Source organism: Ambystoma mexicanum, chromosome 12 (assembly GCF_040938575.1).
Source record: "Ambystoma mexicanum isolate Mex_15411 chromosome 12, UKY_AmexF1_1, whole genome shotgun sequence".
NCBI lineage: Eukaryota > Metazoa > Chordata > Amphibia > Caudata > Ambystomatidae > Ambystoma > Ambystoma mexicanum.
In genome coordinates, this window is record NC_090936.1 from 1,191,173,342 (window position 1) to 1,191,200,270 (window position 26,929).

The following is a 26,929-nucleotide window of genomic DNA, read 5'->3' on the forward strand; positions in this document are numbered from 1 at the left end:
CTCCACACGTCTACCAGGCCTAGATCCGCTAGCAGCGACTGCAACACCTTGGCCGCTGGGCTGGGCCTAACCATTTTGTCATCCGACCTGTCCTCCCTGGGGTTAAGCACACAATTAAAGTCTCCACCCCAGATTACTGTGCTCCCCATCCCTTCACCGAGTCTCGCGCACAGTGTCTTGAAGTAAGCCGCTGTGTCCTGGTTGGGCGCATAAGTGTTTATGATACAGACAACTCTACCTTCCACAATCCCCCGAACCATGGCCAGCCGCCCGTCCGACTCCACAACCTCCCCCAAGAGCTTGAACGGGACATGTGGTGCAACCCAAACCAGCACACCCCTGGCATACGCAGAGAATGTGGATCCAACCACTGTCCCCCTCCATTTTCTCCGCACCATTTCAAGTTTATCCCGTGTCAAATGCGTCTCCTGTAGCAAGGCCACGTCTATCCTCTGCCTCTTCAAATACAACATGACCTTATTATGCTTCAGGTAGCTATTCAACCCTCTAACATTCCATGTCAATACCTTAAGGTCTCCCATGATTTATCCGTAGCTCCCACTTCCCCCTCTGGTCTGATCGCCTCCCCCCAGTCCCGACTACATCCCTTCTCAGTTTCTTCCCCAGGCTCACATAACAACTAACACCCCCCTGGATCTCAGGCATCCCCGTGTTCGGTTCTCTACGGAAGCCCCCGTAGAGAACCCGACAGGGTGTCACACCCCACACAGTGACTAACCTAACCACACACTGGGGTACGAATAAAACGGCCCTCGGATGCCCCCTACACATTTATATCCGCGCTCGCGGACCATGTTCGAAACAGTTAAAAAGTACATCCCCATCACAAAGTGGCAAAGACTATATTCCTGTCCAAATGTTCAAAGTCCGCCGGGCCCACTGTTTCACTTAACTCTCCCTGCTCCGTCCGCCATCTGCTCATCAGGCTCCTGAGGGCAGTTCTGCGCATCGAGCCATTCCATGGCCTCCTCAGGGGTGTCGAAAAACAGCGTCTTAGCCTTGAAGAAGACCTTAAGTTTGGCTGGGTAGAGTAACATATACTTGAAACCGGCCGTCCGCAGGCGCCTTTTGACCGCCCCAAAGTTCATCCGACTGCGCTGCACTTGTAGAGTGTAGTCGGGGTAAGCAGTGATGGTTGCCTCCCCTCGCCGTATGGTGCCCCCTTTACGAAAATGTTCCAGAATCTTCTCCCGGTCTTTGTAGTTGAGGATCTTGGCGATCACGGGCCTGGGCGGATTACCCGGCGGTGGCCTTCTGATCAGGGCCCTATGTGCCCTCTCCACTGCAAATCCCTGCGTTAGGGCACCTCCGGTGATCTCCTGCAGCAGCAAAGTCTCAATAAAATCTGTGGGATTCTGGCCCTCAGCTCCCTCCGGTAGGCCCACAATCCGGATGTTGTTTCTGCGGGCCCGACCTTCTGCCTCTTCAGCCCTGCTTTCCAGGTTGCCTACCCTCTGCACCAGGGCATGGATCTCTCGTTTGTGCGCGGTGCATTCCGCCACAGTCGGGCCCATCTCCTTCTCCAGGGTCTCTGTGCGCTCGGCCAGGGTTCGCACATCTTGCCTCAGGAGGTTCACGTCCTCCTGTACCGCCCCGACCTGAAGTTCCATCGCAGTTTTCAGTTCGGCCACCGCAAGTTGGAGTTTGGTCTCCCATGTCGCCTTCAGATCTGCGATCGCTGCCAGGACCTCCTGATTCGTTCCTCCTGCGGCCATCTCCTTGGGCTGGGCCTTCTCTTTGCTCCTGGTCCCCTCGGTGCCAGGCGATGTCTTGGCAAATTCGTCGAGCGTGGGCTGTTTATTCTTCGCCCTCAGGAGCTTGCTCGTCATATCTTCGATCAGGAGCGTCCCTTCGATCTCGCTTAGGCCCCAGGCCTGGGGGCACTATGTCCCCCCGTCGCCACACAGTTTCGGCTACCTCCAGTCAAGCTTGCTTTCGCTGGATCGCGCTGAACGTGAACTGAGGGAATCGCCTCCAGGATCCGGTCCCCGATCCTTTGTCCCAACATCAAGCGACGGCAGCCATTTTGTCTGCCGGCGAAGCTCCGGCCCAAAAACTTCACGCGGTTCCTGAGTACACAAGCGCTGCACAATCCCGTATGAGAATGCATCCACATGTGCAGCCGAGCTTCGCATTTACAGTCATCACCGTCTATGCCACATCGTAGCGGCCGTTGCGCGGATTCAGCCGGATAATGTTCGGATCAGCGGGAGCTCCCGTTCAGGCACGTCCTTTCACATGGCGTCCAAGCCACGCCCCCCCCTCACTCGTGCTAAGGTTAACCTTAAAAACCAACATTGGCTTAAAAGCATCAAGAATCTCTAGCAGCTTGGGGAAAGAGGATTCTGCATTTGTCAGGGTTAAGATTGTATCATCCGCGAATAAGAGCAATTATATGAGGTTACCTCATATAGAATGCCATGGTCGCCTCTTCCCTCACCCGTATGGCCAGGGACTCCACCGTGATAGCGAAAAACAGGGGTAAAAAGGGGCACCCCTGCCTCATGCTCCTGGACAGCGCCAACTCCTTCAATAAAGCCCCATTGACCAGCACCCGAGTGTTGGGGCAAGAATAGAATTCAAAGACTGGCCCAATGAAGCCACTCCCCCGCACTCCCACATTGGACCTACATAGTACCTCCCGCAGGAACGGCCACTCCACGCAGTCAAACGCTTTTTCAGCGTCTAACCCCAAAAGAATGGCTTGGGAGCCTGCGCGGCAAGCCACGTCTAGCAGATTTACAATTTCCCGAACATTGTCGGCTCCTTGGAGCCCCATTAAAAACCTGGCTTGGTCCTCTGCTATCAAGAGTTGGAGAAGCCTCTCCAACTTCAGTGCTAAAATCTTAGCATATATATTTATGTTAGGAACCACTATATGTCTGCAAGGTGCGTAGGATGTTGGATCTTTATGGGGCATTGCTATCAAGGTGGTCCTCGGGTCACCCCATAGACCTCGACGAGACACCCCGCTTGAACATCTCATTGAATAAAACTCAGAAGTTCCAAAAGCCTTCCAGAGTAAGTTTTAAAGTAGGCCAAAGCAAGACCATCAAGCACCGGGCCATAGCCCACCCTCATGGCGGAAATTGCCTGCAGGGTTTCTTCCTTGGCAATTCCTATTTCTAATGAGTCCCATTGCTCGGTGGCGAGATGTGGAATCCCGCTTAGGGTATGCTGATGTGTACAGCTTCTGGAAGAATGCATCAAATCCCTTTCGTAACCCAGGAGTACTGGCTAACATGTTGCCTGCATCATCCCCAATAGCACCAGAGATAACCCCTCCGCTTCAGTATCCACGCCAATATCTTCCCCACCCTGTTCCCTTCCTCAAAGTATTTTTGTTTCGCCTTATTGTGAATTCCACCCTAGCTGCCTCCATGTTCACTTGCCGCCACGCTGCCTGCAAAGCTCGAAACATCTTCAGCAAACCAGTCTCTCTGTAGTCCTTCTCCCGATCCTGAATATCCTGTTCATTAAGAGCCGCCGGTTCTCTCCTGCAACGATTCATCCCGGCGCCTGTAAAGATATATGCCTTAAAGGCATCCCAGCGATGATCCTCCTGAACCTGGCCCACCCGATTCACCTGAAAGTATTCAGCAATTGCCTCCCCAACCTCCTCCACCACCTTATTGTTCAGTAGGGCATGGTTAAGCGTCCAGCCCCTGTGGACCCCACTATCCGTAGGGTGAGTGAGATGCATGGCAAAAGGGGCGTGGTCAGAGAGATCGATGGTACCTATTTTGACAGTCAATTTTAGGAATCAGAACCGCCCCAACCCAGAAGTAGTCGATCCTCGAGTAGACGTAATGGGAATGGGAGAAGGTGGTTTAGTCCCTCTCCCCTGGGTGGGACGCTCGCCATGCATCCACCAGGCGCCAGTCTCTCAAAAGCTCCTGTACTGCTTCCATGGGCAGTGCAGCTCCCCAGTAATCCCTCTTGGATTAATCCCAGTTGGGGTCCATAAGCAGATTAAAATTGCCTCCTAGCATAATGTGACACCCTCAGAGAACACTAAGATTCCCCAAGCATTGTGCTAGGAAACTTGCTCTGCCCTGCTTTAGGATCATACACCATTGCAAGAGTGACTTGGATACCTCCCATCAGCCCTTTAACAAATAGAAACCTCCCCTCTTTATCATCTCTGGTTTCGTGAGCCTGAAAAGCCATCCTCCTCCCAATGAGGATACCCACTCCCCGCTTCTTAAGACCATTTGCGGAAGAAAACTGCAGCGGGAACTCACTCATTTTAAGTCTACCCACATCACATCTACGTAAGTGTGTCTCTTGGAGGAACCCAATATCCATGTCTGTTCTCCTTAAGCTATGCAACAGTGAACTGCACTTCCTGGGGTAATTCAGCCTCTTACATTATAGGTTAACCACCCATCGTATTATAAGGGCTCTCCTTACATTGTACCTCCCTATTCCTTCAGACACGGGGGAGCCCCAGACTGAGGTAAGTGACTCCAGACTCATCCCCAGCATTATTGGAGTGTTCCCTCTATGGCAATGCAGCAACTCCAAAAACAAATCCACAACTTTTATAAACACCAACAAAAGTCCCAAAAACGTCCCCCACTCACCAGTGTGAAGGTGTGAATAGGTGGAAACATCCGCCAGAACATCTATTTGATCGCCAGCCCCCCTCCCCCCCCCCCCATCACTCCCCAGATGGCACACCCCCAGATATTTTCCCACATCGGGACTATGAGCTTCCATTGCTGCCCCCCTGCCCCCCACCCAAATCCTCCTCCTCCTACACTGGGGGTGATGATCCTCCTCCTCCTCCTCAAGTGAGATCCCCAGGATAGGATCTTTGCACCATCCTCCAGTGTAATGCATCTCCTCGGCCTTCCCTCCCAGGTGAATATCACGCAGAAAGGGAACAGTCATCTGTATGGGACCATTTAAGCTTCCCAGTCACCGGTCTAAATGAGAATCGTTTCTGCAGGGTGAGAGTGGGCAAGTCCTGAACAATCAGAAGTTTATGTTTGCCGTACACAATCTCTGCCAGGGACCTGGATGCTTTCAGGATTACTTTTTTTACAGTATAGGCATGGAATTTCATAATATCCCTAGGTTGGGCCCGGAGCCCCATCCTCAGCTGACCCACCCTGTGAACTTTGTCCAACGGGACGGGGTCCGATGATACTGCTCGGAAGGTATCCACGAGAACCTCAGCACCCATAACTTCAAATTGGACCCCTCAACCCCCTGCTCCAGGCCATGGATTCTTAGGTTCTCACGTCGGGTGTCTATTCTCTAAATCCTCAATGGTTGAGAGTAGCTCCTCCATTGCCTGCTTAGCTCCAGCTAATTCCCCTTGCAAGTGGAGCACTTGCTCATGCAGGGAGTAAATGGACTCCTCAGCATCCCCATGCAGGTGTTTATCTGCTTCATGTCTTTAACCAGGACATACAGGGATTTATGTAAACCTTCAGTTGCGGTCACAATTTCTCTCCTAACCGATGAGGTCAGCTTCTCCTCCAGTGCCGACATACATTCTAGCAGGTCCGCTTTTGTGAGCGTTGCAGCGCCTCCTCCGCCATTGCCATGTCTACCACCACTTGTTGGTGGGGGAAGGGAGGGTTCGATGTCCCAGCCTCCCACAAGGCAGTCACTGCTCCAAGCAACTTATCTGGGGAAGATCCGGGCGGGCCAACCTTTGCTTCTCCCTGGGGCCTCTTGTTAGCTTGTTCTTGGTGCTCCAGAGGCAGTTGCTCTCTGTGGTCCCACCACTCCTCCTCCCCACTGCTGGGGCTCCTGGACTTGGGAGGGCTAACAAAGGCCGCCAAGCAGGCTCTCTCCTCGTTTCCTCTGCCACGCTCCTCTGCAGTGCGCTCCTTGATACAGCGGGAGGAAGGGCCCCCCCCCGGTCACCTGGTGCCATACAAGCCAATCCCTCCAGATCCTCGAGTGCGGGCTGCTCTCCGCCCCCCCTATCTGCCAGTGTATGCGGCTCCACGCCAAGCCAGAGGGGCTGCTCAACTCACTGGGCCCGCTAGCCTCACCACAGGACCTCCAGCACTCTCCCGCTGGGGCAGTTAGCGGACCCTAAGCCCCTCACGGGAGCACCCCAGGGCCGGGCAGCAAGAATGCAGGAGTGGCGCTGGGCTCCTCCCCACCTCGCAGCCGCCACCCACGCTCTCTGCACGCTCTCTGCAATGCTCTTCCGAGATCCAACACTGCCCTAGCCCCGCGGCAGTCCATCTTCTCCCTGCACACTCCTGCAGGGGCGATCCTTCCGACAGCTGCCACACTTCCGCACTTCAGCCCAGTGCTGCTTGTGATCAGCGGGGGTGGGGGTCGTCATGGACCGTTGCTCATGTAGCAGACAGTCAGCTTTCAGGTGATCCACGCCCAGGTTTAGAAGGTGGCCATCTTGGTCCCCGTATGAGAAGAACATTTTGATTTAGTGAGGAAGGATTTTAACCATTTTAAGGCAAAGTCTTTTATACTGCATTCCCCTAGTCTTTTTATTAGAGTTGTGTGACTGTCAAATGCCGTCAAGATGTCCAGTAGTATGAGGGCAGGTGGAGTGCCATTGTCTGCATTTATTTTCAGGTCATCCATATGGATAGGAGTGCCGATTCTGTGACTCTCATTAGTCTGAAGCCAACTTGCGAGTGGTCAACTATCCCATTTGTTCCTACGTAGTTAAGTAGGATTTTGTATAAATGGTTCTCCAGTATTTTCGCTGGGTGGGGCAGGTGGAATATAGGTCTATTATTGCTGGATTCTTCTGCACTTTCCATTTCTTTTTTTTTTTTTAATCAGTGGTCTATGTATGCCGATTAGAAGGACTTCTGCATTATTCCTGTGTTTAGGGGTCGGCTTGTTAGATGCTGGAAGTATGAGGGTGGGGTGCAGTGATTGATCTTCGTAGATGTCTGGGGGCAAGGGTCGCTTGGAAATCCTGAAGGTTGGTGTCCCTTATTAATGTGGAGAACGTTTCTTCATCTATTGGTTCAAAGCAGACGAGTCTTGCGTTGGTTGGTGTATCACCAGTTATTCATGATTCAGTGGTTGTGTTTATATTTGTGCGGTTGTATCAATGGTCTAGTGGATTGTTTCAATTTTTGTTCCAAGGTAGTTGCTGATGTTAACACATAGTGCTGGTTTTGAGATGGCCTCTTTGCTGCAAGATGCTGTTTTTTGTTTGTTATCTCTGATGATTCTGAAGGGGTCTTTGTGGGCTGGTTGCCGATTGGGTTCTTGTAGCACAGTACATTTTCTTTTTTTAATTTATGGACTGTCGATTTGTATCACCCGAGTTGTCTTTAGTATTTTATTCGGTTGGTTGTAATGTTTTCTCCATATTTGCCCCAGTTTGTGGTTTGTTTTGTTGAGCTCTTTCAGCTCTTCAGTGAATCAGCTTGATGCAGCTTTGAAAGATTTTGCTGGTGGTAGTTGGCCTAGGCGTTCCGGGTTTTGAGTATGGTTTTTTTTTGCTGATGCCAGGGTTATTCTGTTCAGCGCGGTGGTGTTCCATTGAGTTGACTCCAGCAGATCTATTAAGGATTCCAAGTCAAGACCTTTTCAGTTTCTTTTCCTAGTGGCATGTAATATCGTGTTTCCGGACAGTATGCGCGTTTGAAGCAGAATGGTATTAGGTAATGATCACTCCATACCATTGGTGTTGGTGGGGCAGATGCACAGAGTACTTTTCTGCAAAAGATCGCGTTCAAGGTGTGTCCGGCGTTGTGGGTGGATCCGTTTACCATTTGCATGAAGTAAAGTGTTTCCAGGAGGTTGCAGAGTAGGTTCGCTGTGGTTTCGTTCTCTCTTTTAAACCAGATGTTGAAACCCCCCCCCCCCCGTCCCCAGTACGATAAGGTTGTCATGGTAGGTCAGCAATGGAGTCTGGGAGCTTTGTCGCAAAGTTTGGGTTGTAAGATAGCGGTCTGTAGAACACAGGTTGGCTTGGTCTTTTCAGTATGATCTTGACGAGGAGGGATTCACAGTCTTCTATGTCAGTTGAGGGAAGTGGGCACAGATGTGTTCTTTGTGCACCATTGCAATTCCGTCTCCTCTTTGGTTTTCTCTGTTGACGTGTATTAGTTTGAAGTTATCCGGTATGCCTTTGTGCACGATAGTTTTGTAGTTCTCCGATAGCCATGTTTCTGTGAGGAAAAGCGCGGCTGACTTCCTCACTTATGCGGTCGTGAATTTCTGCTTTGTATTTAGCCATAGATCTTACGTAGAGTAAGCTGCAGTGTAATTTGTCTATTTTCCCCTTGTGGGTTGTTGTCCGTTCTTTTTGTCTACCAGTCGGTGTGGCGTTTGTCGGGTTTTCATTACTGGGAATTCTCTCCTGGTTGCGCTGGCTAGGTGGTGTTGTTCTTGGGTGTTCCATCTCTTCGTACAGTAGTCTAATTAGGATGATGCCTGGGTTGCTTAGTTTTGGTTTGTGCAGGTTGGTGGGTTGTTTGTGTGCGAGTCCTTTATTCCATCTTTGGTAATGTAGGGCATGTTAATGGTTATGGACTCAAGTGTGCTCCCGATTTTTGTATTTTTTCTTCTTTTCCAAAAGGTGTTATCCAGGTTGCAATGGTTTGCTTTTTGGTGCGTTTGGTTCGGTGTCCTGGAGGGGTTCATGGTTTTTTGGAGTTATTGCATGTGGGTTGATTGCCGGTTGTCCATTATCCACTGCGATGAAGTCGTAGGTGGAGAGGTAGCATGAAAGTACTCTGTGTCTGATCTTTCCGTAGTCTGTATCCTTTGTCCGTTTAGGATGGTAGGTTCCTTCTTGTAGGGTTACGATTTCCCTACTGTTTCCATTTTCCTTTCTTGCTTCTTTGTCTTTCTTGTGGCGCGGGTAGTGTTTGTTTTATGTTAAATTGTGAGAATGTGTTTCCCGGAACAGGTGTCCTCTTGGTTAGGCAGCTTCCTGCTCCCCAGTAATATTGCCTTCACTTTTGTAATTTGCATTATGTTTGAGGTGTACGTTTGTTGTTATTTGTATATTGTTACTAGTGAAACAGGGGCGTGTACCCTAGCGGTTGGGTTGTTTCCAGTTATATTTCAATGCGGTGCCGATTTCCTTTCTGATTGGTGTCGTCTGAGTTTATAGTGCTGTGAGGAGCTCTGCTTCAAAGCGATACTGAAACACTTATGGTATGGCATTTATAACGCGCCTATACACATCTCAATATTTTGGGTTTTGTGCTCGAGTCGTGTTCACAGTGGCGAAGGCCTCCGTGTGGTGGCACTAGATTAGGTCTGTAGTCAGAACGGACTACAGCTCAAACCGTTGCGTGGCAAGGAGTAACTAATCCCAACGTTTTATTGAATGCAGGGAGATTAATAGCGGGTGGAATCAGTGCCCTGTAAGATTAGGGCGCAGCCGCTTGTAGAACAGTCACTGAGGGGCATGGGAGTGTTCATAAAAATATAGCTTCAAAGAATGTTTGGATTACAAGAAAATTGCCATTTCTTTTTAAGTATATTTATTTTTACTTGTTTAATCGTGCACTAGTTGGGTAGCATTTTAGCTACCTAAAAGAAATCAACTTACTCCGAAACTAGGAAGTAAAAAACCTCAGGTTTTTATGTGGGGCCATCCAAATGTTCCTGCAGGTTTACTCCAATTGAAGGAAATGCTGATAAGGCCAAAGTGTTTGGAAACTAGTCTAAGAAGAACATGATCAGCCCTGCCACACTAACGTGATGTAATAGCACACCTAGAAATAGGCCTGCCCCGGGTACAAAATACCAGCTGGTCAGGTTTTCTTTCAGGTTGCAATTTGGGTCATCTTTACCACAAATCGTCAAGACAAGCAATATTAGTCTCACCTTCTATACATCACATTATGACACCTTTCTGGTCTCCAGAATGAACACATGGAATTAGAAAACCTGTAGCCCCCAAGAGCTTGCTTTCTATAACAACTTTAAGGTATGCATTTTTTGGTTCTGCAAAGCTAAAATAATATTACTTTTAGATAGCAGGGATCCAAATAATATTTGTTTAGGGGCTAAAAGTAGCTCCTGGGTGTCAGCATCACCCAGTACGTAGGAGATACTTTTGGGGAACAAGCAGCTAGTATATAGCACCAACATGAGATGCCAACTATAATTTCTCAATTTTAAAGAACCCATAACGCTTTAAATAACAGAGTTCATGTACCACTGTAGGTTTGTAAGGCAGCAGTGGCCTGTGGAATTAGTGCCACTCCACCCAGGTTCTCCTAGGCTATTAACAGGAGAATCGCTGCCAGAAATGTCAAGCCTTGCATAGATATGTTGGTCTTGCACTAGTTGGCCAGAGGAGTCAAAGGTAGCTTGTTGTGTGTTGGGATGCACGTACAGCGTCCCAGACAAGCAAAAAAGGTACAGGTTGAGAAAGACCTATTAGAACATATTTATCGTTCGGGCAGACTGAGGTTTGAACAGCAGAAGGCGCATGTATTGTTTTTAGTTGGGTTTGACACATATTAGATACTTACATATAGCAACACAGGAGGAGCAGGACATGCATTACTGTTGCGGTTGCAGGGGTTATAGATAGGGCAGCATTATAGGCCCTGTGGTTAGTGGTATATTTAAAGGTGTGGTCCCAAGTGAGGCTTGCAGGAAGAATTGAACCAAAAAAGGTATTGCAGTAGACACAAGGTCAGTGTATTAATATGGCAGAAGTTTCGCCATATCGGATGTTAAGGTCTAGTACACTATGAACAGACTAGAACGCAGGCCGTGATGTGAAGTTGTAGATCTTTGTAGCTCAGCTCTAAAAATAAATCCCCTTTCCCCTCCCCCAAGAGAGAAGCCAAGGTCAGAGGCACAGATAAAAGCTAATTGTATATAGCGGCAAGGCCTGAACCTGGTGGGAACGGAATGTTTACTGCTGCGAGATGTGCCCTTTGAAGGACAAATTCATGACAATAGGGTATAAGGTTGTGTGATGCCAATGGGTAAGGAGAATATTTAGAGCACTACTGCCCTCCCACCTGAGCAGTCATACCATATGAATTACAAGTAGACAACACAAATAAATCCCTGAAATTCAGACTCAAGAGCGGTGCCCCAGTCACGTCATTAATGGACACCTGGGGTTTGAAGGAGACAAGGGGAGCCATGCCTGGACCGTTCCATGATGTAGGATAGGATGAGCAGAGCGGATGCCAATACATTTAGTACAAGATCGGGAGGCAGCTCGTGTGCGTCATGAGCGCGGTGTAGTGAGAAGGTCTATTGTATTATCAAAGCAGAGTTGCGAATGGGTTTAGACAAGGTGTGGTCAATCAGTACAGGGACTATAGAGGGACATTAGCATGTCCCATAGGCGGTAACCAAAGAGGGTGGTGGGATAATATTGCAACCTATGTATTCAAATGTTGCGGTTTACTGCTCTATAACCTGTAGCTTTGTGGGAAGCAATGAGCTCTGTGTTAGTTTAGTTCTAGGGGACCGTCTGAGACCTTTTGACATTTAATAAACCTTGTTTTCCCCTTGAAAAGAGGTAAAGTGATTATTTGGCCTTTTGCATTATTCTTATTATTCAGGTTGCTAATTTCTTTTACAAGTGTCAGGTGGTATCAAGCTAATCAAGCTCTTCTCGTGCTAAAAACAGGAGGTAAATAGCTCATAGCAATTTCAGCCCATATAATGCTTAGTCATTCCATTGCTTCAATAAGGAAGGAGTGCAATCTGACAGTGACAGATCATCAATGAACATATACGTGATAACCTGGAACACATTGGACATTGGTGTGGAGCTGATCAAACCTCTTGCAGACCCCGATAACTAAAACCTCTATTCAGCACGATAAAAACACAAGTTAATGGGCACAAGGTTGTTGCTAAACTAATAGAAGCTATTTAGGGCACTAAAAAGGAACATGCTGCCATTTCTTTTTTTCCTTTCTTTTTTTTTTTTTTATATTTCACATAGTACTTTCTACCGCAGTATATGTCACATTTTAGTGCAGTAAACAGGCATTTCTACTGTGCAAGTTAAGGTTATTCAATGTGTTACTCTCAGAAGACTTACAGCGATTGAAGCCTAGGACATGCAAGTTAATCACACATGGTTGGGATTGGTTAAGAGTGGAATTGATTTACTTGGAAGCAAAACACTGTAAGCAGCAACTAATAGATCCCTACGTCCACATATCAAACACTGAATGTAAGCCCTTCCTCATCAATTCCCCCCCGCCCCCCGACTCCTTCCCTACCTACCTAAACCCTAGCCATCCCCTCCCACCTTCCTTCTCATCCCTCTGACCTCATACAGGAAGCTGAAACCACCCACGGGTGTTATACTCTCCCGTGAACTCCCCTTCCCCCGCCTCCTACGGAGTTCATTGTTCCATATACTGTACCACTGGTTTGTTTCAATTTTGAAAATGTGCCCCTTCTCATGTACTGTTATTCTGTAAAGCGTTTTGGTGTAAAGCGCTATATACACTCAATAAACATAAACATAATGATCGTGAATTAATTGAGATTACTTGCACTGAGCGGAAAGATATGCCCATCAAAAGCCATAGCATATATCTGCATCTAAAACTCCAAAACATCAGTGTAGCTACTGCACCAAGAGTGACAGAAAAGTCATTGTGAGGGCTGTATCACCCGAGCGCTCTTGATTTTTAGTAATAAAAAGATGTGGGTACGTCAGTCTCTGAAAGTGAGGTCTGCTAATCAAACTTCCACCCTTCCACAATGTTCCATGCTAAAAACCATGTTGCACACGTCCACCTCTGCTGGACCGGTCTACTGACTCCTCTCAGCTGCTGCCACCTTATGGTTTAGAAACATGTTGTTCCTGACGAGAGCTGTTGGGACCAAAGGCACAGAGACCAGGCTTTACCTTTAACAGTGGGCAATCCTGCCGCTCAATTTAATTATACAACTGTGCATCCCAGGATAAGGTGACAGATGTCAAAAGTCTTGTTATGGCCTGGTGATCTATAAACTCCATGAATAGGTTGGCCAAAACAATTAGTGTCATTTTAATATCTGCCTGGTTTCTTAGTGACCATCCTGATCAGGGGTTCCAATGCAAAGACACTGACAGTGTCACACAAAACAAACAATTTGAGCTTGGCCGCAGCAACAGCCTGTGTCTTCCCTGGGAAAGGATTGTCATCTTCCAAGAAAATAAACTGCCCCGGGGACAGCAAGAGGATCAGTGATTCAAAAGGCCAGACTAAGCCAAAGGAACTCACACCAGGGCGGCAATTAAAAAAAAAAGACTCTGAAGTAGGCTGACAGAGAAAGGGGTCAGAGTTAAGAGTAGTCATGAGACGGGACCTTTCTGTGGACTGAAGCCCATCAACTTGGATTCTCGCAGGACTACCAAACTTCTAAAGACCTGTTCCCTACTTTCAGCAGAAAAGGTACTCTGGGAACGACATCACCAGGCAGAAGAGTATAAAACAGCAGCTTGTATTGGACCAACAGAAATCTAGAAGGGAACCAATCTGCTATACAAGATTGTATTAAGGGGGCGGGGGGAATTCAACTTTGGACAGTTGAAGAATTCATCTGAAACCTGGTTGGGAGTACAGTCTAATCCAAAGTTCTCCATAGAGGTGAAGGACAAGACTGCCACAGAAAAGGCAAGCTCATCCCTTCCCTGGCCAGGATCCCCTTTCCCCAGCAACCAGAAGTTAAGAAACAGCTCACGACCCAGTTTTTCAATCCAGCTCGAGTGCTTCGGGACGCTTTGAGTCACTGCAAGCACCCGGAACTGCCTTTGACAACAGCCACTCTTGTTGACCCATTTTTAAGCCCTCCTCGACCCCTCACCTGCCGGCACTAAAGCATTTGACCCGATTGGCAATAAACAACCATATTGCAGGGCCCTTTCAAGCCAACTTGATCGATTCAAGACATCACCTTATCCCACTGCTGCCCAATTTCTTCATCCACATTCCAGACAATCACTGCTACAGGACTGCACCGCATTGGTAGACCGTCTTGAGCATACTCCATCTAGACACCTGCAATCCAGTGGGAATCGGTGACTTGAAATATTGCGATGCTGACTCGACCCATTTAAACCCTGGCTCTATGCTGTTGGCCCTAAGAACAAGCATTTTAAGATATTTAAAGTGGTTCCGTCCCCCTGAGCTGCCCCACTCTCCAAGACATCTTCATTAACTTTGACATTGCTGCTGAAATAATTGCTTGGGCGCCCTCGACTTCAAGCCCACCATGCCAAATTACTCTAAAGTCTTCCTTCTCCGTTTCCTTACATGGGTGGATTATTAATGTTTTTTTTTTTAGTTGTGTGTATGTTGTAGTTTAATTTAAAATATCCTATGTTTACAGATGTTTGGTCATTCTTTAATTTTGGGACCCAGGTACTATTGCTTTTTAGTTTGCCTCTGTACCATCCCGCCTGAAGATTATAGCCCACCTAGGCCTGCTTGTTTGATAGTGGCGTGGGGGCTGATTAGACATATGTATTCGCTACACCTCCTGGTACGAATGCAGAGCAGTAGAGATTTTGTCACAACAAGACTCTCATCAATCTCTTCCTATTTACTCAGATCATCTAAAACTCCTTAGACAGTTGAAGGCCAACATAATTTGTTCTCGATTTTGCTAGAGAGCTTCCACTGAGAACATATTTTGATGATTTTAGAACCTCTCAAGAGCGGAAATGCTACAAACCTTCAGAAAATATATAAGGGTGCTAAATATACATCACTAGGGGACTGGAGGAACACCTTCAGATACCAACTAAATGATGCATCCACCAATGTCTTATATTACAATGTGCAAACACAGCTCAGTGACACTTTAGGGATACGACATAATAATGGAATAGAACTCAATTAATCCCTTCAAAGGTCTAAGGGCAGAGATGGCTCTGCCAGGATTTGAGCCTGTGTATTACAAGCTAACATAGGGGTCCGTGGAGAGTGATAAACCTACTGAGCTACCATGTGCTGCATGTGCCATAGCTAATGGCATTAGTCAAATGGAAACCGCCAAGAGAAAACTGATGCTCAGTATTTTAGCTTTTTAATTTCATTAAGATAGCTGCCTCTCTGCGTATCAGATTCTTTTCCCATAAGCACGGCCGACTCATTTCAAGTGCTTTTAATCCATGAGAAACAGTTTGCAGCGAGTAACATTCTGAAAGACTGATGGACACAACATTCATCCAAGTGAGTCCTGCGCAGAATGAATTTCAGAAACCCTCACACAGCAGGGCTAAAGCTACAGGCTATTGCGCCTTTGCAGAGACAGCTGACCGTGTGCTAAGAAACAACGAGGCTGATGACCCGCTGCTTTCTTTGGCATGCACCCACAAAGAGCAACATTCGCCGAACAACTGTTTTTAACCTGCTTTGGGAATAGAGGCCTCGTGTCAAACATTTTGTTTTTAAGATGGCTAAATAAATTAGGTTGTAAACATCCCCGAAAAGAATATTGTTGCCATCACAGATTAAAAAAAAAAGAATGCTTCAAAAGCCAACTAATCCACTGAAGAGTGGCTTCAAATAATGAAAGGAAGGTCTTCGTGTTGCCCCTCCACACTCCCAATCCCAGGACCCAGGGGTAGGAATCTCAATTTACAAGCTGCTAACTAGGCCTAAAATGTCACTTGTCCCCTCAACTGTCCGCACACACAAAGCAGACAGTCTCTTACTCGGCAAGAGCTAATAATAACTATCCAATGGCGGGTGCAAAGTTTGAGGCCAGCCAGTGAGAAAGCATTTGCTGCTAAAGCGGTCATCAAAACCTTGCCTGCAGTCCCCTTTAAATAACATCTTGGACCTGAAAAGTGGGATAGAGAGATCCACCTGTGAATGGTGATCCAGAAAGAAACCTACATGCGTGACATGAACTTTGGGCTAGCAAGTTACAACAAAAGACAAAAACAGAGCAGATCCCGTAGTGCCAAGTAACTGAAAAGAGAGAGAGAGAGACAGAAAGAGACTTTTTTTAAAATCACATTTGTTCCTGCCTCTCAATTAGGACGTAAGCCTGCGGATGCGATGCGGGAGGGGATGTCCCTTTTCCAACATAGCTTAAGGAACAAGCGACTGGCTTTTTCTTTGTGAATCCGAATGCATCATGTGTAGTACCCCAGTAATGGTGCCGTTGGTGTTAAAGGAGGTGTAGTACCCTGCCGCCCGAAAACCTCATGGCTGCGTGCCAACCAGCCGCACAATTTGCGCACACACATTTTCACTGCAATAAATCACAAATTGCATACTTTCTCCTTCTGTGACTCAGGAGCAACTCGAGGCAACAAAACCACATGAGGCTGCTACTTGGATCGAGCTTCTTTGCATGCCACCACTCGACTAAAGCAAAGCTGACTTTTCTCCTCTGTAAGGAGGGTGTGAGATCATCCATGGAAGGAACAGAACCAGGAAACAGTGTTTATGGGGGGTGGGGGTGCGGTTATTTGGAGGACTTGGACAATTGTAACCACAGACTGTTCCAGGAATAGTAAAGTGACGTGAAAAAGTATTCTTTCCTTCAAAGGCAGTGAAAATGAATGACTTGCATATCTATATTCTGCCAGGCACCTCCATTTATAGAAGTGATCAGACCCGATACCATGCCACCATTTGCTTTTAAACAAGGCAATCTATACAAACACCATCTTATTGAAGTCAAATACAACAAAATGGAAAATACAGCTGCTAATCTGCAGGACACACATCTTCAATTCATCAGCCAATCATCAAGGTCTAGTTCAACTGGCAGCAGGGTTACTACTTCCTAGACAGATGGGTTTCATGCAGTCCCAAGCAATAGCACACGTGTGTTTATACATTGCACCCAAAGGCACGCAAACAAGTCTTAGACTAGACCCACACCTGTGGTCTTCTCTTGCGAAACCCCTCACCAGATGGTGACAGCACAAATAAAAAAACGAATGTTCTTTGCCAAACGAGGGCCTTAAATACCTTGCACACATGCACGCTGTGCTGAAGGCTCACAATGAGGTAGCTCGGGTTATCAGTCTATAAACAGCGCTCTTCCCACCCCCAGACAGCTTCTTCCTGCAGGGCGCTCAGCTGTTGAGGTAGCTATGTCGGAATGATGACACGGCACACGGGAGGCATGCTGCTGGGTCCAAGACTTCCTGTTGCCGCTCTGGCTCTGGGGCCCCTTTGGATTAAAGTTTCCCACGTGGCCTCAAGAGATCCTATAACTCGCTCCTACTGAATGTGAGCCATCTAGTGTGAACGCCCGACTCAATTAAGAAAGGGGGTAGGGTGGCACTAATGACCCTTAACATAAGCATTCTCTTGGCACTTTAATCCAAACCCATCGAAACTGACATGTGTGGTCCACAAAAATGGAATGAAAACTGCAATGTTACAAACATTCCCAACCTCGGCCCGTTTGTGATTTACAGGTTACCGACAGCTGGCACAATGTCTTCATAGCACCTCCAGAGAGTGAGTGCCAAGATCTTTCGCAGGCCTTGGAAGCACGCAGACCATGAAGGGCACAGGGAGCGGGATATGGGGAAATCCGACCGATGAATTATGCATGAGCGGGGAGCAACCCCAACGAAAACAATCACCCAACTCTCTGGGTGCAACAATAGGGCCGGCACATTTCTTTCCAGGGAATAGAATAATCACCATACGAGAGTATTTCACCAGCCTTAGAGTAACTTAACAGATATCTTAGTTTTTCCATGTTTCATTTATTTGATGGCAGAGGTGATGTGTAGAAAAACAAATCTTATATCATTCATTTATTCAAGCTTCAACAATTATTCAGTACACAAAAAAATATATATATTTTCCAATCCCTTCCAACACACCGGCCCCAAGTGAAGTTAAAATTCGGCACGCTGTATGACCCACTGGAGGTTATGTGGGCCAGTATTTGCTACTTTACAACTCTTGTGCGCAGGGTTTGTCATAAACTAGACATCTAAAGTTACTTATGACCTGTGTCGAAATACCAGTGGGAATAGTATCTTTCATTGCAACCCCACCGCGTAACTAGGTGTATGTAGCAGGGGTGCGACATGATGTAAAACGGGGTACACTGCGACTAACATTAACCGCACGCGGTGAAGGTGTGTTCCGCGGGATTGGGAATTCTAGTAAACAGGATTTAAACATACGATTGTACTGAGAAAAACGTTTTTAAAAACAGTAGATACAAAAAAAATATATTTTTTGTGTACACATCACCTCTTTAACCAGACTGGACCTAATACATTGAAAAAAGGAAAAATGAAAAACCAGGAGGGTGTTCCAGCCTGGGACTGTACGGATGGGCGGAAAAGTGAAAGATGAAAATAATGGTCATTTTTCAAAAAATATGTTTCCGTAGTGGAGGTGCGTTAGGTGAATACAATACAGGCATAAGTGCAAGGCCCAAAGAGCCTGTGACCCTAGGGGCCAGTTCTTCCCTAAAACAGCGTTACTCTTAACTTTGGATCTGACGGCCAGACTAGCCCTGCTCCAGACACAGAAGGTACGGGACAGAGAAGGCACCACACTCTTCTAAAGGCCGATCACGCCACTGATGTAACAGGTACAAAGGATAGCAAGTACGTGCTAGAAAGCAGCTACCCAGAAACTACACATTCCATGATTCGGGGGAGTAAGCTATGGAAACAACCATTGGGGCCCGGGACAGCACCAGCGCCTTCATTCTCCAATTTTGGAATTCCACATCAGACTTTGAAAGATAGTCCATCGGTTGGGGTTTTCTCAATGCACATGCCTTTAGGATTCGTGTTGATTCAAGCACTTTTGAAAAAGTCAAGTCATATTTTACATGTAGCTCTGTCAAATGCCTCAATCGTAGAGATGTATGTTGCGGATGTCTACCAGTTCAAGCCTCTGTGCTCGTGCTTACATGTAGTTCTGTCGATATCCTTTATCTTAACAAATACTACATGAGTTCACAATGGCAGCACACAGACATTGTTTGCCTCCATTTCGGGGTAGACACCAGAAGATCGAGACAGAACTTCGTTAATCATATCCCAAACTCTGATCTCCTGTGCAACTCCAAAGTATAGAGGGTGCTGGTGGTCTGTACAGTTTCTGTTTCCTATTCGAGCCACACTGCCCTCTATTCAAGCACTTGGACAGGTATATCTTAGAAACTGTTGCTAGTCCAAGGTACAATAGTTGGAAGCATCTCCTGGCAATTGCCCCATTCTCGGTTCTACTTTTCAGGCTAGCTTCCCCTTTGCCTACAATCATGAAGACTTAGCCAATGCTGGTGATATGCTTTCTCAACTGCCTTCCTCAAGCTTTCATTCTAGCATCCTTCTCCAGCAAATCTCAATAGTGTTCTTGGCTTCTGACATTGTCCTTTACCGCTACAAGTGGTCGAATGATCCGCTTCCATACACTACAACACAGAGGATGTTCACCACCAGAAACGGACTGCAACACCCCAAAATCCCGAGCTACCCAATAGCAATACCCAGACTCATTTCCGCACGTCCAGCGAGGATGTGAGGGCTGGTTTTCACATACATAGCCCCGATGGCAGACTTGCACCCACCTCCATGCCAACACATGGTCCACTCCAGAACTTCAACTGGTACACAGGTGACCATCTCTCCTTTCCAAACCCTGATAAATGGACTCGTGCGACTCCAGAATATGTCAATCCCCTTCATCATCCATGGGCCGGCAGATAACTTTCTATCCTGAATGGTACAGATCACTAGTCAATCACTTAATTACTGCCCCTTTTAGTGTCTATGAGCCATGCCTCTTTAGCCGCCATGCTGACCTCTATGATGCACATACCTGGCTGTCTAGCTGTCCCTTTTGGCGTCTATGGTACACATCCTTACTGCATGGCTCTGCATTTGTCATTTTCAGGGGCCATGGTCCCAGGCTCTCTAGGATTCCAGACTACAGTAGCACCTACGGGTTTCTATGGGACATGGCTCTCGAGCTACCAGTTTTTCATATGGTCTTTTAGTTTATCCTTGTGGTAGGTATGATCCATGGCTCTCGGTATGTCCCTGTTGTATTCCATGCTACTCTGGCCCACAATTCAAATCAGTCCCTCCATCTACCCTTCCTATTTTCTAGGCTTTTAGGGTACCTAACCACTGCAGCACGTACCCATTGTGAATGGCGCTCTAACATACCCTATAACTTTTCACCCACCCTGGTGGCCGCTTTACACCGTCAGCATTTAGACGACCCAGCTGGCTGTCACAGTCCACAGCTCTCCTGCTGCCTCTACTGGCATCCATGGGCCATTACTCTAGCTACCTCCATAGACGATAGCTATTTAGCCGACTGTTACTTGCTGTGGTCAATGGCGCTCTTCATAACTGTGTGGCCGCTTTGCTCCATGTCTCAGGCTTATGGCTCTTTGGTTGGTCCTGCTGGCATCGAAAGCTCATGGCTCATCAACGGTCCCCAGTAGGAATGGCTGCTTCCACTCCAACCGTCATCTATGGACACCAGCAGTCTTGGTACACCTATTAATTTCTATCACTCACGGAGGGTCCAAAAATCAAAGTCACCACTAACCATTGACTATTAATAATGGACTACTGGTGAGTATAAAATGGTGTGCATGTGTGGAACTGAGGTGGTGAGTGCTTCATTGCTCTTCTACTGCCGACTGATCAGTATTGCCAGCGTTACCTATGGTCAAAGCGCAGTCCATGGCTCCCTGGCTGACACACCAGTCTCTCTGGTACAGGTATGTGGCACATTGCTCTGTACCTGCCCCGACGATGCAAGCCCTTGGGTTCTCTAGCTTCTCCAGCGGTTGCACTGCTGTCCATCTGCCTGATTGGGTTTCTACATGCCTCCGGTGGTGTATGTGGTCCAATCTTTATATCCCCAACTTCCCTTTTTATGATCCTGGTGTCTCTATGCTGGTCTCTAGGTTGTAAGGGTCTAAAGCTGCCTGTGGTGGGCTCAGCAGCTCATTGGCAGTCCGCTGCTAATGTCAATGGCCCAGTGCACCCCAGTTGCTCCAGTTATGGGACATGGATGGCCGGCTGTGCTCTTCACTGCTTGGATCTTCAGCTACCCCATCAATTTCTATAGGGCACAGATGTTCACCTGAACTTCTCCGTGCAACATGTCAGCAAGTCGTGGTTCTCTGGCTGTCCATATTGCACTCCGATACATGGGCCACGGCAACCCTGGATGTGCTTCAGGTATCCTGCTCCACTTCTATAGTTCATGGATTTTCACTTGCCCCTGCAGCTTTCTATGTTATGAAGTCTAACATGCACCACTGAAATATTCTCAGAGCACATAGGCTTAAAAAAAAATAAACAAAATAATAAAATAAATGTCATATTTTGCCCCCAGTGGAGGGTTTCCAGGCCACAGTTTTAAAAGAGGGTGCAAAGCAAGATGGGCAGAGTGAACCAAATAAAAGTTGAACAGGGTAATCAAACTAAAGAGGCGAGGAGAAGGGATTGTGGAAGCATGGAACGGCATAAAACTTGGAACATGAACAAAAATAGCTTGAAAGCGAAAAGAAAGTTCCAAGGTGTCTGTGCATAAATGAGTTTATTTGAGGGTGTTTAAAATATGCTATTATACATTACAGTGTATGGCTGTATGATGGATTTGAAAACTGCTCAAATAACCCCTCGAAGCATGGAGGCATCCTAATATTGAGGATCCCAAGCCAAAGGGCCAGTCCTACAGATAAGGGGTATATTGGCGACTTTTGCTCGCTAAAAGAAAAATAATAATAATAATAATAGGGAAACAGACACATGACCATGTGCCCCTGCTTTCACCCACACAGCTCCATGGATATGTTTGGACTAGCAGTGCACATAGTAGCACAGGAAGAAACCGCTATTATTACTGCGTGATTGGAAAAGTAAACGTATCTTCTCATCTGTATGCATAACTAGGTGCAATGAAATGATTACAAAAACATTTCCGTTTCATAGTTAAAACATTTTTTACTCGCTTATAAAATACACCCATTGGGAATTGGACTTACATTTTCACTCCCCAAAAAAAATCATTTGACTCCCAACTTTAAAAAATAGGAGGTCAATACTCCTGCTTCAAAATCTTATCTGAAACACTGCAAAGGGTCAAAGGTAACCCAGTCCAGAAAGGACTTTGTGATAGGTTTATGTGTACTGAAACATGGGGTCAGGCAGGTGAAAGATGTCCAATTTATAGGAAAACGTGCAACCCTTGGAGCCCTGGAAACACTCCAGCGGGGACACAATAAGCTCCTTTTCAGACAATAGTACGATATGCGTTTTTGTAGTTCTTGTGCTGTGTGCCCACGTGCTATATTAAATTGAATAGAGACTTGCTAAAAGAGGTGCATGGTCGCAGAGGTCTAACAGCACAAAGACTTGTTCGAAGAGCATCATGTATTGCCCTGGTCAGGGATATCCATACTTTGGTCTGCGAGAGACTAGAAAAGAACAGCAGAGCAGGGGAAAGGGAGAGAAAGGGCTAAACACACATGAACGATTTGTACAGGTAATAAAACAAATGAGGGGCAGAGATGGAGGTACGTGATAGTTTGTATACCTGTAGAGTCAGCATAGAATGATGAAGGCATAGGACTGACCAAATAAGGGAAATTGCTTAACGATGCTGCCCCTTTGGTACACAGGTTTAAGCCATGGTTCTCTGGCAGCTCTTGTTGCCCTCTACGGTGCAGGGAGCTTGCGCTTTCAGCCCTTTGTGGTACATGGAGCTTCGCTCTACGCCTGCTCCCTACTGTGATCGTTCGCTGCCCATGCCAATCTTTATGGTGCATGGATCCTCAGCTGCCATGGGCGCTGCCCATGATGGCACATGGTTCTTCAGCTACCAATGCATGTATATCGGAGAGCTGCCAAGTTTTCAGTTTGTGTATGCGTGAGTTACACATGCTTGAAATAGGCATGTTTAACATTTCAATATTCTTTGTATGACATTTTGAGTGATACTTGACATCCGGGTGCTACTAGCCAATCCCCTTCAACAACCCAAACAGAATGAGGCAGAGAGCAGCTGGATTTGTGGCAGTATACACAAGAAGTGGTATCCCCAGCATGTAGCCAAGGACTGTGAAGGACATCTTTGAGAAGAAAAAGTTACTGATGAACAGCAGGTGGCTCGAGCATGAGCATTACACATATGCATTAAGGCCCTGCTCCAACAACTCTTCAGTTTGTGGCATTTTCCTTGGTTTCCTGGAATGCGGCACAGACCATTCAAATGCACGTGTGTCACACGCTGTGTGGCAACAGGCAGTTCTGGGCTAGGATAATGAGCACTTAAGCTTTTTGCCTCGTGCCCGCCAATCAGCACACCAACAGCCAATTTCGCTCCATAGTAACAGAAAGTGGCCATTCTCTGGACCTCATCAAATGAGGGATACGTCCTTGGAAGGACCACCTAGTAAGGGCCCATACTCTGTCCGATGACCAAACCCGTTTGTCATTGATCCTCCAGCGACCAATTATTGAGCCTAGGGCCTGCAGAAACTGGCTCTTGGGAGAGCCTAGGCATCTCTTTAAATAGAAAAGCACTCCCTTGGACATGCACCCAGGCAGGTAAATGTCAAAACTATAAAGATTGAGCGGTGGGGAGTAAATGGCAACAACGGAAGGTTGTGGCAGAGCTGGTAGGTTTTCAGTTTGTGTACGTTTGTCAATTACACATGCACATACATTACACATAGCCGGTCAAGTGGCACAGCGAGTAGAGCGCTCGCTTTGACATCAGTGCAGAGCCTGCGAACGCAGGTTCGAATCCCGGCAGCGCCAAACTCAGCGTTTCATCCTTCCGAGGTCGATAAATGAGCACCACACACCGTGGGTAATAATTAAGCAGCGCTCAGATACCTAAGGGTTCGTAGCGCTATATAAATGCCAAATTATTATTATTATTATTTATGTAATGGGCATATGCCAGACCCGAAGGTATCAGGGCACGAAAACAAGAATACTTTAAGCTTACATACAAGTTACAAGATTACATAGTCACAGAGCAGAGCAACAGGTCAGTGATCTTTGTTTTTTTTATGAGACCGAGCGACACATGAGGGAACTTGGATTGAAGAACACTGATGCCACAAACTGAACCGAATGTGGTGGATAGCAGAAAGCAGCTGTTTTTCTGAGTGTAGGGTAGGAGAAACGAGCAGCGAGATCTGAAGATTGAAAATAAGGTTATGGAAGAAAATTGTGCTGAAGGACAGACTGCTGACGAACAGCAGATATTTTAAACATGAGCTACACATCTAGGTATATTATTGACTCTGCTCTGGCACTTCCCTTATGTGTGACATGTTGCATGGCTTGCTGGAATGTGGTAGAGTGCGTAAAACTGAGTGGCACACTAGATGTGTGACACCGATATCGACGGTACACAGCATCTGCCCTTGCCAGTCCCCAAATTGGCACGTGGCTCTTCAGCAACACAAGCACATTTGTCTCTACTGTGAATGTCTCTGTGCCACCATAGTTCTGTGGTTGCTCGCCAGCGAGCATGGAGTTTCAGCTTTCCCTGTTCTCGGGCAAGGTTTATTTATTTTAATTTGTATAGAGCACATCAGCCCAGGGGCATCCTGGCACTGTTACAGTATGCTCACCTGGTACAGAATACATTGCAAACAGGTAGGTCAGTTCATTGATTTACATGCAGTCAACCTATGTAAGCAAGGTGGAGAGAAGGCTTAGTACAGGTGTCCCTGGAACATGGATTTCACCCTGCACTCTGTGGTATGCAGCTCTTCAGCTGCCAGTTCCTATGGCACCTAGAACCACAGCTGTACCTGCTGCTCTCTCTTGGTGCATGGGTTTCCAACAGCCACCCATGCTGTGCACTAGGTACATGCACCTTCAGCTGCTCCCTCTGCTCTCTATTGGTGCATGGGTTTCCAGCAGCCACCCGTGCTGTGCGCTAGGTGCATGAACCTTCAGCAGCTCCCTCTGCTCTCTCTTGGTGCATGGGTTTCCAGCAGCCACCCGTGCTGTGCGCTAGGTACATGCACCTTCAGCTGCTCCCTCTGCTCTCTATTGGTGCATGGGTTTCCAACAGCCACCCGTGCTGTGCGCTAGGTACATGCACCTTCAGCTGCTGCCTCTGCCCTCTATTGGTGCATGGGTTTCCAGCAGCCACCCATGCTGTGCGCTAGGTACATGCACCTTCAGCAGCTCCCTCTGCTCTCTATTGATGCATGGGTTTCCAGCAGCCACCCATGCTGTGCGCTAGGTACATGCACCTTCAGCTGCTCCCTCTGCTCTCTATTGGTGCATGGGTTTCCAGCAGCCACCCATGCTGTGCACTAGGTGCATGCACCTTCAGCTGCTCCCTCTGCTCTCTCTTGGTGCATGGGTTTCCAGCAGCCACCCATGCTGTGCACTAGGTGCATGCACCTTCAGCTGCTGCCTCTGCCCTCTATTGGTGCATGGGTTTCCAGCAGCCACCCATGCTGTGCACTAGGTGCATGCACCTTCAGCTGCTCCCTCTGCTCTCTCTTGGTGCATGGGTTTCCAGCAGCCACCCATGCTGTGCACTAGGTGCATGCACCTTCAGCTGCTGCCTCTGCCCTCTATTGGTGCATGGGTTTCCAGCAGCCACCCATGCTGTGCACTAGGTGCATGCACCTTCAGCTGCTCCCTCTGCCCTCTCTTGGTGCATGGGTTTCCAGCAGCCACCCATGCTGTGCACTAGGTGCATGCACCTCCAGCTGCTGCCTCTGCTTTCTATTGGTGCATGGGTTTCCAGCAGCCACCCATGCTGTGCACTAGGTACATGCACCTTCAGCAGCTCCCTCTGCTCTCTATTGGTGCATGGGTTTCCAGCAGCCACCCATGCTGTGCACTAGGTACATGCACCTTCAGCAGCTCCCTCTGCTCTCTATTGGTGCATGGGTTTCCAGCAGCCACCCATGCTGTGCACTAGGTGCATGAACCTTCAGCAGCTCCCTCTGCTCTATGGATCTGTAGCAGCCCCTGCTGGCCACAATGGTCCATGTCTGCAGCTACCCCAGCTCCAGTACTGGCCTCCACCTGATGAGCCTCGAGTCCACGGACCCGTAGCTGTCGCTGCTAGCTACTCTGCTGCACACGCTTGGCCCATGGTCCTCTAGATGCCCCTGCTGATTCCATGCCCTGGCCTGCCATGCCCAGACCGTGCCGTGCTCCCTCCCTGCCTCCAGCCCCGCCCCCCTGAGGCTCTAGCCCCCGCCCCATTACCAAGTGTCCCCTTTCCGGAGCGGAGTCTTCTGCAGCGCTGCCACCTCGCTCCTCTGGGTCTCCAGATCCACCACTCCGCCTTCCGCCATCTTGCCAGGCTCTGGCAGCAGCAGCCGCTGCCGCCCCGCAGCATGCTGGGAGTGGCGTCAGGCGCCGGGTCCCGCGTCCACCGACCGAGAAAGAGGACTGGAGCTGTCAGAAAGCTTTTCGGAAGGTTGGCATGGAAGCTGTACCTTCATCGTGCGGAGCCGGGCCTTTAAATTGAAATAAAAAACGGACGCGAGAAGTGCGCACAACGCTGCAAGGATTATGTGCGCGCTGAGCCGCCATCTATAATGAGTTCTTTCGTCTTTCCTGAAAGAACAAGCACATGGCTAGAGTGCAGGTTCACTTATTTTTTTAAATAAATATCGCGTGTACCTTCCACAAATCAAATTATTTGCTACAATATGGGAATTTTAGTAAAATCTTTTAAACTATCATTTATTTTACTCAAGACTTTTTAATATGTCTTTTTTCCTATATTTTCTTGGGAATCATTTTTACTACGACTCCTGACCCATGAAAGGTGAATATTATACGCAATTTAGCAATCTGAATGATACTTGTTGTTTTTCCAAATGGTTGCAGCCATTACTTCCTGATAGGGCGGGGCAAATATGCCTGCCACTCTTGTCACTGTCTGACAGTCAGAGCGTGTTTAGAGAATTCGAGGTTCCCACAATGCACTTGTGCGTGTGGTAAATAACATCATTTGGAATGGGAAGAGAACATTCTAGGTCA

At 47.6% G+C, this 26,929-nt stretch overlaps 1 protein-coding gene across 5 annotated transcripts in view; it reads right to left on the reverse strand.

The window, feature by feature from the left end:
• Positions 1–26,305, reverse strand: part of USP15 (ubiquitin specific peptidase 15) — a 709,686-nt gene extending 683,381 nt beyond the window's left edge. For 4 of the 5 annotated variants that reach the window (XM_069629847.1, XM_069629849.1, XM_069629848.1 and 1 more), the window contains exon 1: positions 26,147–26,298. In XM_069629847.1, the coding sequence (XP_069485948.1) occupies positions 26,147–26,235 (89 nt within the window). In that variant the 5' untranslated portion in view covers positions 26,236–26,298. Of the gene's footprint in view, positions 1–26,146 lie in introns of all 5 variants that reach the window. The other variant, XR_011281918.1, reaches the window with a different exon arrangement.
• Positions 26,306–26,929: the final 624 nt, after the last annotated feature.